At 45.8% G+C, this 19,208-nt stretch overlaps 1 protein-coding gene across 4 annotated transcripts in view; it reads right to left on the bottom strand.

Moving 5' to 3' along the window:
* The window catches only part of LOC121567550 (huntingtin-interacting protein 1-like), a 68,238-nt gene continuing 49,030 nt past the window's right edge, over positions 1 to 19,208 (bottom strand). For all 4 annotated transcript variants that reach the window (XM_045217621.1, XM_045217617.1, XM_045217632.1 and 1 more), the window contains 9 exons: positions 5,260 to 5,370; positions 5,028 to 5,086; positions 4,673 to 4,766; positions 3,627 to 3,727; positions 3,272 to 3,377; positions 2,949 to 3,072; positions 2,662 to 2,723; positions 2,462 to 2,579; positions 1 to 2,315 (listed from right to left, as the gene is read on the bottom strand). In XM_045217621.1, the coding sequence (XP_045073556.1) occupies positions 2,305 to 2,315; positions 2,462 to 2,579; positions 2,662 to 2,723; positions 2,949 to 3,072; positions 3,272 to 3,377; positions 3,627 to 3,727; positions 4,673 to 4,766; positions 5,028 to 5,086; positions 5,260 to 5,370 (786 nt within the window). In that variant the 3' untranslated portion in view covers positions 1 to 2,304. The remainder of the gene's footprint in view (positions 2,316 to 2,461; positions 2,580 to 2,661; positions 2,724 to 2,948; positions 3,073 to 3,271; positions 3,378 to 3,626; positions 3,728 to 4,672; positions 4,767 to 5,027; positions 5,087 to 5,259; positions 5,371 to 19,208) is intronic.

Below are 19,208 nucleotides of genomic sequence, written 5' to 3' on the forward strand. Positions count from 1 at the left end.
TGAGTTTAAATATTTATTTTAAAAACTGAAAAAAGAAAACAAACCCACATAGTTTTTAGTATATCATACAAATACATTAATTCAATGTTATTTTGAGTGTTTGTTTCTCATTGACTACAGTGAGCGGCAGTTTGAAAGGCTGTCTGAGCTGGTTGGACTACAGACACAAACCAAAAGGTGAGAGGTTAATAACCAGGAAGTAGTGACAGAAGTACACCGCTAAATCATTGTTAAATACCCAGTGTCACAACTTTTTATATAAAACAGCAAAAAGCAGAGCAGAATAATAAAACTCAAAGGGGCCGCCAGGGTAGTGGGTTCGATCCCCATAAACAAAAATGTATGCACGCATGACTGTAAGTCGCTTTGGATAAAAGCGTCTGCTAAATGGCATATTATTATTATTATTATTATTAAGACACGCAGGAAGACAAACTCAAAGAGCATCACACACGGAGAAAGTATACTGTGATTAAACCAGATCTGGGTCCAAATAGGATGAATACATTTTTGAATTGCATTGCTTTCATTGAGCCTGACTGGAGTGCCAGATGGGTGTGTTTTGAAGCACATTTGGGACTATTTCATTGGTTCCATTGCGCCAGGCAAGCTCAATCAAGCGCAGCTAAAGTATTTGAAAGGAAAACAAATACTGGATGAAACCCTACTAATCTAACTCATGGTGTACTCTACAACATACTATGTTCCCATTTCTTTTCATTTAGCCAGATTGAAGAGCACTAGTGACCACTGGCAAGAGAGAGGTGGAGGAGAATTCATGAGTCTCTGTAATGTAATAGCTCTGCTGTGGAACACTGCCCTCTTGTGATAATGTAACTTATTGGACAGGTCCAGGTATACCCTCCCTGTTTCAGTCCGTTTTGTGCCTAATGAACAGGGCCCAGGTGTTATTGCTACTGTAGACAGATGGTGATGATGGAAGTTGTCGGTTCCTCTGTCTAGGCTTTACAGCTCCATCGTCTGGGGAAGCTGATAAGATCCCAGCAGTGTGGGTGTGTAGGGCTGCATTCCAATTCCCTACCTTTCTGCTTATTACTTGCTCACTCCACTACACAAGTCAATTCCTTTCAAATCAATGAGGGGGAGCGCCTGGGAAAAAAGGGTAAATGATCAGACGGCAGCTTATGGAAGTCCATGTTCCTGCTACGTTACAGAGACCAGGAAGCTCAGAGCCACACAGCCAATCAACGGTCCAGCATGATCAGGGTTGTGTTCAATAGGACACGGCGTAGCATACCGTTTTGCAAAGGAAAACGAAAACAAGCGTTTGTTATTGGACACGTTCAGGTAGTACCTTTTCGATTCACTCCGTTTTCTTCCGTGTTGTGCCTAATGAACACAACCAGGTGTTCAAAGCAGCCCCAGAGCATCACACACACACACACCACTTCAACTCCAGCAACAGTCTTCTCTGGCTGCTCAGACACACCACACTAGTGTCTTTAACAAACCTAAACCCCATTCATTTCAACAGACAGAGCTCACTGCAGGGCCGGATCTTTTTCTAGTGTATCCCCAGGGTAGCTGGGTGTCTAAACAGTCAACTCTAATAATAATAATAATAATAATAATAACAGTCATCATGGTCTTTAAAACAGGAGGCGAAAAGGCATAAGTCCGTATCCCGTTGGACGTATAGCTCAGATGGGGTTTGGGTTAGAGAGGTAAAAGCTCGCAGTGAGAGGAAAAAAAGGATCCAGGAGAAAATAAAACTGGGGAGGGCAACAACCCTACGATTTAGAATAACAACGCAACACAACCGTTTAGTGGGAGAAAAACACACGTGCCTGTTTTCGTTGCACTGATGAGACATGGGTAGCCAGGGGGAGGGCAAGGGGTGGGGTCTAAGTGGCAATCAGTCAAGTCTCCCTCTGATGAGGGATTGGCCCTTGTGAAATGTATCCTAGGATGTCTGTTTGTGAAGAACTTGTGCTCGTGGTGGGTCGCTCCACAGTGCTCCGACTGCGACAAAGGGAACAGTTGGAGAACTGAAATAAATACTTGCTAGAAGACAGAGGATCCATCAGCAGGTGTGCTATTCCTCAACAGTTGAGGGGGAGGGGCCAGGCAGGTAGTCAATCCATCCCCCTTCACTTTCCCTCCTCATCACGGTCCAATTAGAAGCCGCCGGGAGCAAGAGGAGAATTTTAAAAAAGCACCTTTTTATTTGGCTTTCATAAAAATAAAAAAATAAGAAAGACTGAAGAGAGTGTATAAATGGGGCAAGAGGCAGAGCGAGAGAGAAGTCAGTCTTGTGGTTGGAGGAGTAGTGGGGAACAGACCTCAACCTGTACCTGTGAGGAGAGTAGAGGGATATTAGACTGGACTTCAACACACCCAATTACACACATGGTACAAAAAAGGCCATAAAGCAATCACACACAATCGCTATTTCTGCCATAGTGCCTCTGAGTAATCATGTTGAGACACACATACGCACCTTCGTCCTCCTCCCCCCAGCCCTCGGCCACCCCGGCCAGCTCGTAGTGCTTCTTCCTTAGCTCTCCAAGACGCTCTCGCTCCTTTTGCAGCTTTGTCTCCAGCTCTAGAACCGAAACCTGACAACACACACAAAAACACGGTTTACTTAGACCTGTAACACACACACACACACACTCAGCTACCCCACATTGCTCTTACCTGTGAGTCCATCTCCTGCCTCTTGATCTGAGTGAGGCTCATACTGGAGAAATCCATGGTGTCTGAAGCACACAGTCATAGGAGAAAGAGAGCGGGTGAAAGGAGAGAGAGAAAGGAGAGAAAAAAGGGAGAGACAGATGAAGAGAAAGGAGGGAGAGATGAAGACAAAGGAGGGAGAGAGAAAGAAAGAAATTCAGCATTCAGTCACAATACATTCAGTCACAATACATGTCATGTTGATCTCTCACTGTGTAAATCCATGGGCACACTACTGTTAATCCACTCACCTTTCTCCTGGATCTGGGACTTCCCGGACTTGGTGGAGGCTACAACCCCAGCGGTGGCCTGTGTGACCCCTTTGGATGCCAGCTTCAGGCGGCCCAGGTTGGCGTTGTCTTTGTCTGCCTTCACCTGCACAACAGACCAGAGAGTGGCTGGGTTCCCAACGGGAATGGGTCATGGGTGTGTCTTAAACACGTGTAGAGATATGGTTGACACACCAAGTGATGAGAGAGACGTAGGTTGGCGTATGTAGATCCGGTTGTGAGTGAGTGTCTCATGCACACAGTTTCAGTTACCACATATCACTACAAAATAAGTACCGTCTCACCTTGGATGCGGCCACCAGTTGTGCAGTGCTGGCTGCGATCTCATGCGAACACACCATCAGCTCCTCGTACTTGCCCTTGCCCTGCACCACCAGGTCTGCTGCATCTCTATGGGATACATTACGCAGAGTATTCTGGGTACTGTAGTACATCATGCTACTATTACAATGGTTATAGGCTATACAGTAGAGGCTGGAGATTTTCCTGGTCAGGTCATGTAGTCAGGAAAAACTTCTGGCCTAAATGAGTGTATTCCAGAATACCATGGTGTTGTGGAGTAGTAACAACACTGCTGTAACAGTGCTCCGGTGTAGTAATACAAGGTTAAGTTAGAAGTGAAAGGGTGATACTACTTACACCATGACTGTGGCGCCCCAGCCCACGGCTTTGGAAGCTGAGATCAGGCCTTCAGTCCAGCGAGAGTTCTTGACATAGAAATCCTTCATGGATGCTGCCCCCTGGTGGAAACAATATATTATATTGGAATATACACTGAGTGCGCAAAACATTAGGAACTCCTGCTCTTTCCATGACAGACTGACCAGGTGAAAGTTATTATCCCTTATTGATGTCACCTGTTAAACCCACTTCAATCAGTGTAAATGAAGGGGAAGAGACAGGTTAAATAAGGATTGTTAAGCCTTGAGACATGGATTGTGTATGTGTGCCATTCAGAGGGTGAATGGGCAAGACAAAAGATTTAAGTGCCTTTGAACGGGGTATGGTAGTAGGTGCCAGGTGCACTGGTTTGAATCTGTCAAGAACTACAACGCTGCTGGGTTTTTCACGCTCAACAGTTTCCCGTTTGTATCAAGAATGGTCCACCACCCAAAGGAAATCCAGCCAATTTGACACAACTGTGGGAAGGAAGCATTGGAGTGAACATGGGCCAGCATCCCTGTGAAACGCTTTTGACGCCTTGTAGTCCATGCCCCGACGAATTGAGACTGTTCTGAGGGCAAAAGGGGCGCAACTCAATATTAGGAAGGTGTGTATACTGTTACAACAGACAACAAATTTTGTACAAACATGTCGAAAGTGGTGTAAAGTACTTAAGTAAAAATACTTTAAAAGTACTACTTAAGTATCGTGTCGCACTTGAGGCATGGAATTCATAGTTCGAACATGTCGACCATATCTTTAGTGTACAACATGAAGTTTCCCCCTCCATGTCAATGAGTGGGAAGCAGCAGCGACCCAGTGGGAGCACTGGGCAGAAGCTACATAGTCAGCAGAGAGGGCAGCAGCTACATTTAAAAAAAAATACAGCACATGCGCATAAATCTCTGTATCAATAGCCACGGCAAGTGGGGTTCCAGATACTCCGGAACCGCAGCCACTCTGTATATTATATTATATTATTATATACTATGATGCACATATGATACGTTTCTGTTTCTCACCCTGCCACTCTCCACGATGTCCCTTTGCAGATCTTTGGAAGACAGCACGAGCACTTTGATGGCCTGCATCAGGTCTGTACAGGAGGCCAGAATCCTATGGGGGGCGATAGAGGACACATTCGTTGGGCAGCACCACTGTGCAACACATCTTGATCTCAAACGTTTCACTCATTTGAAAGTTATGTGATTCTCAAAGCCAGGGTCGTGTTCATTAGGGCACGCAATGAAAATGTTTTAAAAGGGGACGGAAAAATTAGCGTTTCTTACTGGACATGTCCAGGTAGTCCCTCCCTGTTTCAGTACATTTTCTTCCATTCAGTGCCTAATGAACACGACCCAGGAGTGGGAGACTCACCTCTCATTGACCTCCATCTTAATCCCTGTGTCGACTGCACGCGACTTGTTGAGCATGTCCTGTCAATGGGATACAACAAATAGAGGAAATGAAACACATTTTGGTTGGTACTCCTGTAAAATGAAACCAGAGGATTCTTTTCACACACACACACACACATTTCTGTTTTTGTCTGGGTCCTCCTTGGTGATGGTGGTGACACACACACGCGCACACACGTTGAGCTGGTTACCTCTATCCTGGCGGCTGCTGACTCCACAGCGGCCGATGTGGCGGCCATTTCCTGCTCCACCAGATCTCCCAGCTCCCCCTGCTGCAGCTCCAGACCCTGAGGACGCAGTTTCTACAGACCAGGGAGAGAGGGGGGGTAAGACAAAAAAGAGAGATAAGACAAAAAAGAAAGATGTGGCATTGGACTTGTCGTTGTGGTGGCACCTGTAGATGCTGTCAGTTTGACATTTCCCCCCAACATTTTTAAAGATAAGGACATTGGGAGGGGGAGCTGACCTGTGCCCAAGGTCAATTTCTAGTGTTGTGACTTGCCCTCCAAGGGTCACATACTTAGTTGAAAGGATAAGAGGCACTGACTCATCTTATCATGATGACATCCCCTGGTTTAAATGTGCACAAATAGGTATTATGAAGAAGTTGAAGTTCTCAGAATGATTGCAGGGTGTGGACTTTTGGTAAATTTTGTAGACCTACACTACCAGTCAAAAGTTTGGACACACCTACTCAGTCAAGGGTTTTTCTTTATTTTTACTATTTTCTACAATAATAGTGAAGACATCAAAACTATTAAATAACACATATGGAATCATGTAGTAAACAAAAAAGTGTTAAACAAATCAAAATATATATGTTAGATTCTTCAAATAGCCACCCTTTGCCTTAATGACAGCTTTGCACACTCTTGGCATTCTCTCAACCAGCTTCACCTGGAATGCTTTCCAACAGTCTTGAAGGAGTTCCCACATATGCTGAGCACTTGTTGGCTGCTTTTCCTTCATTCTGCTGTCCAACTCATCTGAAACCATCTCAATTGGGCTGAGGTCAGGGGATTGTGGAGGCCAGGTCATCTGATGCAGCACTCCATCACTCTCCTTCTTGGTAAAATAGCCCTTACACAGCCTGGAGGTGTGTTGGGTCATTGTCCTGTTGAAAAACAAATGATAGTCCCACTAAGCCCAAACCAGACGGGATAGCGTATCGCTGCAGAATGCTGTGCTAGCCATGCTGGTTAAGTGTGCCTTGAATTCTAAATAAATCACAGACAGTGTCACCAGCAAAGCACCCCCACACCATAAAACCTCCTCCTCCATGCTTTACGGTGGGAAATACACATGCGGAGATCATCCGTTCACCCACACCGCGTCTCACAAAGACACAGCGGTTGGAACCAAAAATCTCAAATTTGGACTCCAGACCAAAGGACAACTTTCCACTGGTCTAATGTCCATTGCTCGTGTTTCTTGGCCCACGCAGGTCTCTTCTTATTATTGGTGTCCTTTAGTAGTGGTTATCTTTGCAGCAATTCGACCATGAAGGCCTGATTCACACAGTCCCCTCTGAACAGTTGATGTTGAGATGTGTCTGTTACTTGAACTCTGTGAAGCATTTATTTGGGCTGCAACTTCTGAGGCTGGTAACTCTAATGAACTTATCCTCTGCAGCAGAGGTAACTCTGGGTCTTCCATTCCTGTGGTGGTCCTCATGAGAGCCAGTTTCATCATAGCGCTTGATGGTTTTTGCGACTGAACTTGAAGAAACTTTCAACATTTATGACATTTTCCGGATTGACTGACCTTCATGTCTTAAAGTAATGATGGACTGTCGTTTCGCTTTGCTTATTTGAGCTGTTCTTGCCATAATATGGACTTGGTCTTTTACCAAATAGGGCTATCTTCTGTATATCCCCCCTACTTTGTCACAACACAACTGATTGGCTGAAACGCATTAAGGAGGAAAGAAATTCTACAAATTAACTTTTAAGAAGGCACACCTGTTAATTTAAATGCATTCCAGGTGACTACCTCATGAAGCTGGTTGAGAGAATGCCAAGAGTGTGCAAATATGTGATCAAGGCAAAGGGTGGTTATTTGAAGAATCTCAAATATAAAATATATTTTGATTTGTTTAACACTTTTTTGGTTACTACATGATTCCATAGGTGTTATTTCATAGTTTTGATATCTTCACTATTATTCTACAATGTATAAAATAGTAAAAAATAAAGAGAAACCCTCGAATGAGTAGGTGTGTCCAAACTTTTGACTGGTAGTGTATTTCACCACCATGTCAGAGAATTTCACAACCATGGCAGGCCAAGGAGTGGACAGCAGCACTAATTCTTCTTATAATGCATTATATCACAAAACTTCCAAGTGACATGGCAAGCAAGAGCCTATGTCTAAGGCATAAAACAAACGCCGGTGGACGCCAGTCCCCAACAAATTCTGCGACCTAACCAGTGGTGTAGTGACATTTTTCTAGGTGCCGGATAGCAAAGTATATGTATGACGTCATTGTTTCTCAATCAAAGTTTGTACCGATGTAGACCATTGAATAATACAATTTTAAAATATGCATAAATGCATCCTCCAAATGCAACATTTGCCTATGCCTACACATATTGGCTCAAATACATTTCTTTTTTTTAATACCCACAAATACTGTCAATTGTGAATGATAATTCTTCACATTTTACGGGTGAAACGTCCAAGCTGGATCTGCATGCCAACCATTTGATCTCAATCAGTTTCATGGGAATATGCATTTAGATCTTCTTGAATGATGTAAGTAACTACTGTTCGAGCAAATTTTAGAGCAGGTGGTGTTAACATGCTACAGAATACACTATATATACAAAAGTATGTTGACACCCCTTCAAATGAGTGGATTTGGCCATTTCAGCCACACCTGTTGTGGACAGGTGTATAACATTAGAGCACACAGCCATGCAATCTCCATTGGCAGTAGAATGGCCTTACTGAAAAGCTCAGTGATGTTCAACGTGGCACCGTCATAGGATGCCACATTTCCAACAAGTCAGTTTGTCAAATTTATGCCCTGCTAGAGCTGCCCCGGTCAACTGTAAGTGCTGTTATTGTGAAGTGGAAACATCTAGGAGCAACAACGGCTCAGCCGCGAAGTGGTAGTCCACACAAGCTCACAGAACCAGACCGTCGACTGCTGAAGCGCGTAGCACATAAAAATCATCTGTCCTCGTTTGCAATACTCACTACCGAGTTCCAAACTGCCTCTGGAAGCAACATCGGCACAATAACGGTTTCCTTCGGGAGCTTCATGGAATGGGTTTCCATGGCCGAGCAGCCGCACACAAGCCTAAGTTCACCATGCGCAATGCCAAGCGTCGGCTGGAGTGGTGTAAAGCTCGCCGCCATTGGACTCTGGAGCAGTGGAAACACGTCTCTGGAGTAATGAATCACGCTTCACCATCTGGCAGTCCCACGGACGGATCTGGGTTTAGCGGATGCCAGGAGAACGCTACCTGCCCCAATGCATAGTGCCAACTGTAAAGTTTGGTGGAGGAGGAATAATGGTCTGGGTTCTGTTTTTCATGGTTTGGGCTACGCCCCTTAATTCCAGTAAAGGCAAATCTTAATGCTACAGCATACAATGATATTCTAGACGATTCTGTGCTTCCAGCTTTGTGGCAACAGTTTGGGGAAGGCCCTTTCCTGTTTCAGCATGACAATGCCCCCGTGCACAAAGCGAGGTCCATACAGAAATGGTTTGTGGAGATCGGTGTGGAAGTACTTGACTGGCCTGCACAGAGCCCTGACCTCAACCCCATCAAACACATTTGGGATGAATTGGAACGCCGACTGCGAGCCAGGTCTAATCGCCCAACATCAGTGCCCAACCTCACTAATGCTCTTGTGGCTGAATGGAAGTCCCAACAGCATTGTTCCAACATCTAGTGGAAAGCCTTCTCAGAAGAGTGGAGGCTGTTATAACAGCAAAGGGGAGACCAACTCCATATTAATGCCCATGATTTTGAAATGAGATACTTTTGGTCATGTAGTGTACCTGTATTTGCAGGAGGTTAGCTTGGCTTCTCATATGGTGTTGAGTAAAGCTTAAACCATGTATTTAGATCGTAGGTAGGTAGAGTATTTATGTAGTTATTTAGGTAGTTATTGTAGGTAAGTACTGTTTACGTATTGGTTAAGTATTGTTACGGCGGAGACCGGCGAAGTGGAGAACGTTTATTGGTAATTATCTGTTTAGTGCAATGGTGGAGAGTGGTTTCCAATGTTAATGTGCCTTCTAATGTGCTAGCTAGCCAACGTTTAATTTCTTTGCTGCGTTATGAAAGGAACTAGACACGGTCATTAATTATCTGTTTAGTGTGTTAGCTAGCTAGCGGGTAGCTACTGGTATCGATTAGCAACGCTGGAGAGCTGTTTTCAATGTTAATGTAGCCCTAGCCATCGTTTAATTTTTGCTGCGTTATGCGTTATGAAAGGAACTAGACACGGACTTGAATTATCTGTTTAGTGTGCTAATACACTCTTGGCAGTTTGTTGTAACCAAGTATTGATGCTAAATTGTGTGTTAATTGATGCTAGCCTGCTAGTTAGCTACGGCGTCATAGCTAGGCATCGTGGGTTGTTGTGGGTAGTTACTGTGTCTTGGCAGTGCCGGCTGTAGCACGAAGCGAGCTACCTAGCCGCTTTTTCGAACTGAGTCAGAGTCAACACAATAGCCATTGTGTGCCGGGTGTAGCACGAAGCTAGCCAGCTAGCCGTTCTTCAAACAAAGTCAACACAGCGGCCATTGCTAGCTACCCAGCACGACCACCTAACTGTACGGTAGTAGCTAAATACAATATACTTGTCCTAGCTAGCCAACGTCTAATCATTGCTGCGTCATGAAAGGAACTTGACACAGACACGAATGATCTGTTTAGTGTGTTATCACACTATTGGTGGTTTGTTGTGACCAAGTGTTGGTGCTATACGGTGTGTTATTGTTATTGGATGCTAGCTTGCTAGTTAGCTATGGTGTCATAGTTGAATAAAGTGGGTTGAGTCTATTCCTTTAAACATTGAACCGCTGTGGTTCACAACAATTCTGATCTCTAAGGTGGAAGTTGGGAGAGTTTTTGTTCGGGTGGTTCAGTGAAACAATTTTAGTTTCTGAGGTAGAAGTTTTTGGTGAGGAAGGCCCTGCTCTCTCCGCTCCCAGATGCTTAGCTCATTTCTTTCCGATCTCCTCTGCATTTTTGTAGCCATTTGCTACAGCCTGTCATCTATGCCTCTGCCTATCCCTGTTCTCTCCTCTCTGCACAGGCTACACAAACGCACCACACCGCGTGGCTGCTGCCTCTCTAACCTGGTGGTCCCTGCACGCACCACCCACGTGGAGTTCCAGGTCGCAGGCAGCCTCTGGAACTGCCGTTCTGCTGCCAACAAAGCTGACTTCATCCCAGCCTATGCCAACCTCCAGTCCCTCGACTTCCTGGCGCTGACGGAAACATGGATCACCACTGAAAACACTGCCACTCCTACTGCTCTCTCCTCGTCTGACCATGTGTTCTCGCATACCCCGAGAGCATCTGGTCAGAGGGGTGGTGGTACAGGAATCCTCATTTCTCCCAAGTTGACATTCTCAATTTTTCCCCTAACCCATCTGTCTATCTCCTCATTTGAATTCCATGCTGTCACAGTCACTAGCCCATTTAAGCTTAATATCCTTGTCATCTATCGCCCTCCAGGTTCCCTTGGAGAGTTCATCAATGAGCTTGACGCCTTGATAAGTTCCTTCCCTGAGGATGGCTCACCCCTCACAGTTTTGGGGGGATTTCAACCTCCCTATGTCCACATTTGACTCATTTCTCTCTGCCTCCTTCTTTCCACTCCTCTCCTCTTTTGACCTCACCCTCTCACCGTCCCCCCTACTCACAAGGCAGGCAATACGCTTGACCTCATCTTCACTAGATGCTGCTCCTCTACTAATCTCACTGCAACTCCCCTCCAGGTCTCCGACCACTACTTTGTTTCCTTTTCTCTCTCGCTCTCCTCCCACACTACTCACTCTGCCCCTACACAGATGGTAATGCGCCGCCGCAACCTTCGCTCTCTCTCTCCCACTACTCTCTCCTCTTCCATCCTATCATCTCTTCCCTCTGCTCAATCCTTCTCCCTCCAATCTCCTGATTCTGCCTCCTCAACCCTCCTCTCCTCCCTTTCTGCATCCTTTGACTCTCTGTGTCCCCTATCCTCCCGGCCGGCTCGGTCCTCCCCTCCAGCTCCGTGGCTTGATGACTCATTGCGAGCTCACAGAACAGAGCTCCGGGCAGCGGAGCGGAAATGGAAGAAAACTAAACTCCCTGCCGACCTGGCATCTTTTCCCTCCCTCCTCTCTACATTTTCTTCATCTGTTTCTGCTGCTAAAGCCACCTTCTACCACTCTAAATTCCAAGCATCTGCCTCTAACCCTAGGAAGCTCTTTGCCACATTTTCCTCCCTCCTGAATCCCCCCCTCTCTCTCTGTGGATGACTTCGTCAACCACTTTGAAAAGAAGGTTGACGACATCCGATCCTCGTTTGTTAAGTCTAATGACACTGCTGGTCCTGCTCACACTGCCCTACCCTATGCTTTGACTTCTTTCTCCCCTCTCTCTCCAGATAAAATCCTGCGACTTGTGACTGCAGGCCGCCCAACAACCTGCCCGCTTGACCCCATCCCCTCCTCCCTTCTCCAGACCATCTCCGGTGACCTTCTCCCCTACCTCACCTCGCTGATCAACTCATCCTTGACCGCCGGCCATGTCCCTTCCGTCTTCAAGAGAGCGAGAGTTGCTCCCCTTCTCAAAAAACCAACACTCGACCCCACTGATGTCAACAACTACAGACCAGTATCCCTTCTTTCTTTTCTGTCCAAAACTATTGAGCGTGCCGTCTTTAGCCAACTCTCTTGCTATCTCTCTCAGAATGACCTTCTTGATCCAAACCAATCAGGTTTCAGGACTGGTCATTCAACTGAGACTGCTCTTCTCTGTGTCACGGAGACTCTCCGTACTGCTAAAGCTAACTCTCTCTCCTCTGCTCTTGTCCTTCTAGACCTGTCTGCTGCCTTTGATACTGTGAACCATCAGATCCTCCTCTCCACCCTCTCCGAGCTGGGCATTTCCGGCGCGGCTCACTCCTGGATTGCGTCCTACCTGACCGGTCGCTCCTACCAAGTGGCGTGGCGAGAAGTTGTCTCCGCACCACGTGCTCTCACCACTGGTGTCCCCCAGGGCTCAGTTCTAGGCCCTCTCCTTTTCTCCCTATACACCAAGTCACTTGGCTCTGTCATATCCTCACATGGCCTTTCATATCATTGCTACGCTGACGATACACAACTAATCTTCTCCTTTCCCCCTTCTGATAACCAGGTGGCGAATCGCATCTCTGCATGTCTGGCAGACATATCAGTATGGATGACGGATCACCACCTCAAGCTGAACCCTGGCAAGACGGAGCTGCTCTTCCTCCCGGGAAGGACTGCCCGTTCCATGATCTCGCCATCACGGTTGACAACTCCGCTGTGTCCTCCTCCCAGAGTGCGAAGAGCCTAGGCGTGACCCTGGACAACACCCTGTCGTTCTCCGCCAACATCAAGGCGGTGACCCGATCCTGCAGGTTCATGCTCTACAACATTCGGAGAGTACGACCCTGCCTTACACAGAAAGCGGCACAGGTCCTAATCCAGGCACTTGTCATCTCCCGTCTGGACTATTGCAACTCGCTGTTGGCTGGCCTCCCTGCCTGTGCCATTAAACCCCTACAACTCATCCAGAATGCCGCAGCCCGTCTGGTGTTCAACCTTCCCAAGTTCTCTCACGTCACCCCCCTCCTCCGCACACTCCACTGGCTTCCAGTTGAAGCTCGCATCCGCTACAAGACCATGGTGCTTGCCTATGGAGCAGTGAGGGGAACGGCACCTCTGTACCTTCAGGCTCTGATCAGTCCCTACACCCAAACGAGGGCATTGCGGTCATCCACCTCTGGCCTGCTGGCTCCCCTTCCTCTGCGGAAGCATAGTTCCCGCTCAGCCCAGGCAAAACTGTTCGCTGCTCTGGCACCCCAATGGTGGAACAAGCTCCCTCACGACGCCAGGACAGCGGAGTCACTCACCACCTTCCGAAGACATTTGAAACCCCACCTCTTTAAGGAATACCTGGGATAGGATAAAGCAATCCTTCTACCCCCCCCCCCCACACACACAGCGGAGTCGCTCACCCCCTTCCGGAGACATTTGAAACCCCACCTCTTTAAGGAATACCTGGGATAGGATAAAGTAATCCTTCTACCCCCTCCCCACCCCCCCACACACACAGCGGAGTCGCTCACCACCTTCCGGAGACATTTGAAACCCCACCTCTTTAAGGAATACCTGGGATAGGATAAAGTCATCCTTCTACCCCCCCCCACCCCACAGCGGAGTCACTCACCACCTTCCGGAGTCATTTGAAACCCCACCTTTTTAAGGAATACCTGTGATAGGATAAGTAATCCTTCTACCCCCCCAAATTGTAAAGTGGTTATCCCACTGGCTATAGGGTAAACGCACCAATTTGTGAGTCGCTCTGGCTAAGAGCGTCTGCTAAATGACGTTAATGTGCCCTTGAGCAAGGCACTTAACCCCAATTGCTCCTGTAAGTCGCTCTGGATAAGAGCGTCTGCTAAATGACTAAAATGTAAATGTAAATGTAATTTGGTTTCAATTAACACGACCATTCAGCAAAATCATCCTAAAATCTCATAAGAAATTACATGTTGTTTTCGATCTAACACTAACGTTAAACTATGCTATTAAATTCGGTCTGTTGTGTAGAATTCTAATTAATCATTAAGTGATCTTGCCCAGACATTTTTTTTTATATATATATTTTATTTAACCAGGTAAGCCAGTTGAGAACAAGTTCTCATTTCAACTGCGACCTGGCCAAGATAAAGCAAAGCAGTGCGATAAAACAACAACACAGATTTACATATGGGGTAAAACAAAACATAAAGTCAAAAATACAACAGAAAATATATACAGTGTGTGCAAATGTAGCAAGTTATGGAGGTAAGGCAATAAATAGGCCATAGTGCAAAATAATTACAATTAGTATTAACACTGGAATGATAGATGTGCAAGAGATGATGTGCAAATAGAGATATTGGGGTGCAAATGAGCAAAATAAATAACAATATGGGGATGAGGTAGTTGGGTGGGCTAATTTCAGATGGGCTGTGTACAGGTGCAGTGATCGGTAAGGTGCTCTGACAACTGATGCTTAAAGTTAGTGAGGGAGATAAGAGTCTCCAGCTTCAGAGATTTTTGCAGTTCGTTCCAGTCATTGGCAGCAGAGAACTGGAAGGAATGGCAGCCAAAGGAGGTGTTTGCTTTGGGGATGACCAGTGAGATATACCTGCTGGTGCAAATACTACGGGTGGGTGTTGCTATGGTGACCAATGAGCTAAGATAAGGCGGGGATTTGCCTAGCAGTGAATTATAGATGGCCTGGAGCCAGTGGGTTTGGCGACTAATATTTAGTGAGGACCAGCCAACAAGAGCGTACAGGTCACAGTGGTGGGTAGTACAGTGAGTGAAATAAGTATTTGATCCCCTGTTGATTTTGTACGTTTGCCCACTGACAAAGACATGATCAGTCTATAATTTTAATGGTAGGTTTATTTGGACAGTGAGAGACAGAATAACAACAACAAAATCCAGAAAAACGCATATACAATTTTTTATAAATTGATTTGCATTTTAATGAGGGAAATAAGTGTTTGACCCCTCTGCAAAACATGACTTAGTACTTGGTGGCAAAACCCTTGTTGGCAATCACAGAGGTCAGACGTTTCTTGTAGTTGGCCACCAGGTTTGCACACATCTCAGGAGGGATTTTGTTCCACTCCTCTTTGCAGATCTTCTCCAAGTCATTAAGGTTTCGAGGCTGATGTTTGGCAACTCGAACCTTCAGCTCCCTCCACAGATTTTCTATGGGATTAAAGTCTGGAGACTGGCTAGGCCACTCCAGGACCTCAATATGCTTATTCTTGAGCCACTACTTTGTTGCCTTGGCGGTGTGTTTTGGGTCATTGTCATGCTGGAATACCCATCCACTACCCATTTTCAATAACTTGGCTGAGGGAAGGAGGTTCTCACCCAAGATTTGACGGTACATGGCCCCGTCCATCGTCCCTTTGATGCGGTGAAGTTGTCCTGTCCCCTTAGCAGAAAAACACCCCCAAAGCATAATGTTTCCACCTCCATGTTTAACGGTGGCGATGGTGTTCTTGGGTTCATAGGCAGCATTCCTCCACCTCCAAACACGGCGATTTGAGTTGATGCCAAAGAGCTCCATTTTGGTCTTCATCTGACCACAACACTTTCACCCAGTTCTCCTCTGAATCATTAAGATGTTCATTGGCAAACTTCAGACGGCCCTGTATATGTGCTTTCTTGAGCAGGGGGACCTTGCGGGCACTGCAGGATATCAGTCCTTCACGGCGTAGTGTGTTACCAATTGTTTTCTTGGTGACTATGGTCCCAGCTGCCTTGAGATCATTGACAAGATCCTCCCGTGTAGTTCTAGGCTGATTCCTCACCGTTTTCATGATCATTGCAACTCCACGAGGTGAGATCTTGCATGGAGCTCCAGGCAGAGGGAGATTGACAGTTCTTTTGTGTTTCTTCCATTTGCGAATAATTGCACCAACTGTTGTCACCTTCTCACCAAGCTGCTTGGCGATGGTCTTGTAGCCCATTCCAGCCTTGTGTAGGTCTACAATCTTGTCCCTGACATCCTTGGAGAGCTCTTTGGTCTTGGTCATGGTGGAGAGTTTGGAATCTGATTGATTGATCGCTTCTGTGGACAGGTGTCCCTTTAAGAGTGTGCTCCTAATCTCAGCTCGTTACCTGTATAAAAGACACCTGGGAGCCAGAAATCTTTCAGATTGAGAGGAGGTCAAATACTTATTTCCCTCACTAAAATGCAAATCAATTTATAAAATTTTTGACATGCGTTTTTCTGGATTTTGTTGTTGTTATTCTGTCTCTCACTGTTCAAATAAACCTTCTATTCAAATTATAGACTGATCATTTCTTTTTCAGTGGGCAAACGTACAAAATCAGCAGGGGATCAAATACTTTTTTCCCTCACTGTATATGGGGCTTTGGTGACAAAATGGATGGCACTGTGATAGACTACATCCAATTTGCAGAGTAGAGTGTTGGAGGCTATTTTGTAAATGACATCGCCGAAGTCAAGGATCGGTAGGATAGTCAGTTTTACGAGGGCATGTTTGGCAGCATGAATGAAGGAGGCTTTGTTGCGAAATAGGAAGCCGATTCTAGATTTAACTTTGGATTGGAGATGCTTAATGTGAGTCTGGAAGGAGAGTTTACAGTCTAGCCAGATACCTAGGTATTTGTAGTTGTCCACATACTCTAGGTCAGACCCGTCGAGAATAGTGATTCTAGTCGGGTGGGCGGGTGCCAGCAGCGTTCGATTGGAGAGCATGCATTTAGTTTTACTTGTGTTTAAGAGCAGTTGGAGGCTACGGAAGGAGTGTTGTATAGCATGGAAGCTCGTTTGGAGGTTTGTTAACACAGTGTCCAATGAAGTGCCAGATGTATACAAAATGGTGTCGTCTGCATAGAGGTGGATCTGAGAATCACCAGCAGCAAGAGCGACATTATTGATATACGCAAAGAAAAGAGTCGGCCCAAGAATTTAACCCTGTGGCACCCCCATAGAGACGGCCATAGGTCCAGACAACAGGCCCTCCGATTTGACACATTGAACTCTATCTGACATTGATTCAGCTTTGATCTAAACTTTATTAAGCATCCACAATTCTGAGTAGTGGCGGCATGAGTTGGAGACCAGATTTACACTCCTGATCATCCAGATTCCAGCATCCTCCAGCTAAGATTCTAGCTACACCAACTGTGCTGCCATCCTGTTAGAAGGTAACAGATTATTTTATTATAGTGGTTAAGAGTGACTTTCATTGCATTCCATGGTGTTTATCGCCCCCTAGTGGAGTCTTCTGGTACTTAGACAGACTGCACAAAAACCGGGAGTAGAGTTGTCATTCTGCACGCAGACAAGCAGCTAGAATAATAATAATAATAATATGCCATTTAGCAGACGCTTTTATCCAAAGCGACTTACAGTCATGCGTGCATACATTTTTGTGTATGGGTGGTCCCGGGGATCGAACCCACTACCTTGGCGTTACAAGCGCCGTGCTCTACCAGCTGAGCTACAGAGGACCACTAGAAACAACGCTACAGTTCTTTCTGTGCAACTATTTCTTGTCATGCTTCAGCCTCTGAACATATTTGTTTGTAAGTTCAATTCAAGCATATTGCTAGTGATGATAATATTGTTATTGATAGAATTACTTACTTATCAATGTTAGTTGGTTACATTTACTCAAGCAAATCGCACTGATTTCACGAATGGCGTCAGCTGTATTAGTTAAGTGAATTGTAAAACATACTATACTATAGTTGACTGTTTCTAGTGTAATATGCTTTGTTATTGTACAGAGGTGTTTGCACATTATTAGTGTAATGAAAGGAGTTGGCTAGTTGTTACTCATAGAGTAATTATCTATCTGGTTTGTCGTCATGTCAGACACATGGTACCTTGGCACTTGCTTTGTATTCATGCAACTTCAACTTGAAATGTATAATGTACAGCTACAGTATGTCAATGTGAATTGAATACTAAAGTATATTATTTAATGTATTTTGCAGTTTCACAACAGACGTTTTCAATACATTCGGTTAAGAAAATTCACGCCTTGGAAGTTTTATTGAAGACTCAGTTGTTAGCCATCTGTCTAGTTTTGCATGGGAACGCAATTCCAGGGCAGAATACCAACGTTCACCATGGACAGAAAAGGCCTTGTCTGCTCTGTCCTCCTGTTGCTGTCCCTGCTCCAAGTCTCTTCAGCCGCCATCGGAGAACTCCAATCAATCAATGAACTGCGTACCATAGAGTTCGGCCACAGGTATCCACGTCACGGTCTCAAGCTGCTCTACTGGTTCGCTCAAACAGCTGACCATCAACGCCGGCACAGACACCATTCCTGTTGGTTTCAAAGCACGCCAGCTGCAATAGAGACGCATACAAAGCTCTCCCTCGCCCTCCATTTGGCAAATCTGACCATAACACTATCCTCCTGATTCCTGCTTATAAGCAAAAACTAAAGCAGGAAGCACCAGTGACTCGGTTAATAAAAAAGTGGTCAAATGACGCAGATGCTAAGCTACAGGACTGTTTTGCTAGCACAGACTGGAACATGTTCCGGGATTCTTCAGATAGCATTGAGGAGTACACCACATCAGTCACTGGCTTCATCAATAAGTGCATTGATGATGTCGTCCCCACAGTGACCGTACGTACATACCCCAACCAGAAGCCATGGATTACAGGAAACATCCACACTGAGCTAAAGGGCAGAGCTGCCGCTTTCAAGGAGCAGGACTCTAACCCGGACGCTTATAAGAAATCCCGCTATGCCCTCCGACGAACCATCAAACAGGCAAAGAGTCAATACAGGACTAAGATTGAATCGTACTACACAGGCTCTGACGCTCGTCGGATGTGGCAGGGCTTGAAAACTATTACAGACTACAAAGGGAAGCACAGCCGCGAGCTGCCCAGTGATACAATACTTCCAGACGAGCTAAACCACTTCTATGCTCGCTTTGAGGCAAGCAACACTGAAACATGCATGAGAGCACCAGCTGTTCCGGATGACTATGTGATCACGCTCTCCGTAGCCGATGTGAGTAAGACTTTTAAGCAGGTCAACATTCACAAGGCCGCAGGGCCAGACGGATTACCAGGACGTGTACTCCGAGCATGTGCTGACCAACTGGCAAGTGTCTTCACTGACATTTTCAACATGTCCCTGACTGAGTCTGTAATACCAACATGTTTCAAGCAGACCACCATAGTCCCCGTGCCCAAGGACACTAAGATAACCTCCCTAAATGACTACCGACCCGTAGCACTGACGTCTGTAGCCATGAAGTGCTTTGAAAGGCTGGTCATGGCTCACATCAACACCATTATCCCAGAAACCCTAGACCCACTCCAATTTGCATACCGCCCCAACAGATCCACAGATGATGCAATCTCTATTGCAC

This window comes from Coregonus clupeaformis, chromosome 6 (genome assembly GCF_020615455.1).
Source record: "Coregonus clupeaformis isolate EN_2021a chromosome 6, ASM2061545v1, whole genome shotgun sequence".
NCBI classification, from domain to species: Eukaryota; Metazoa; Chordata; class Actinopteri; order Salmoniformes; family Salmonidae; genus Coregonus; species Coregonus clupeaformis.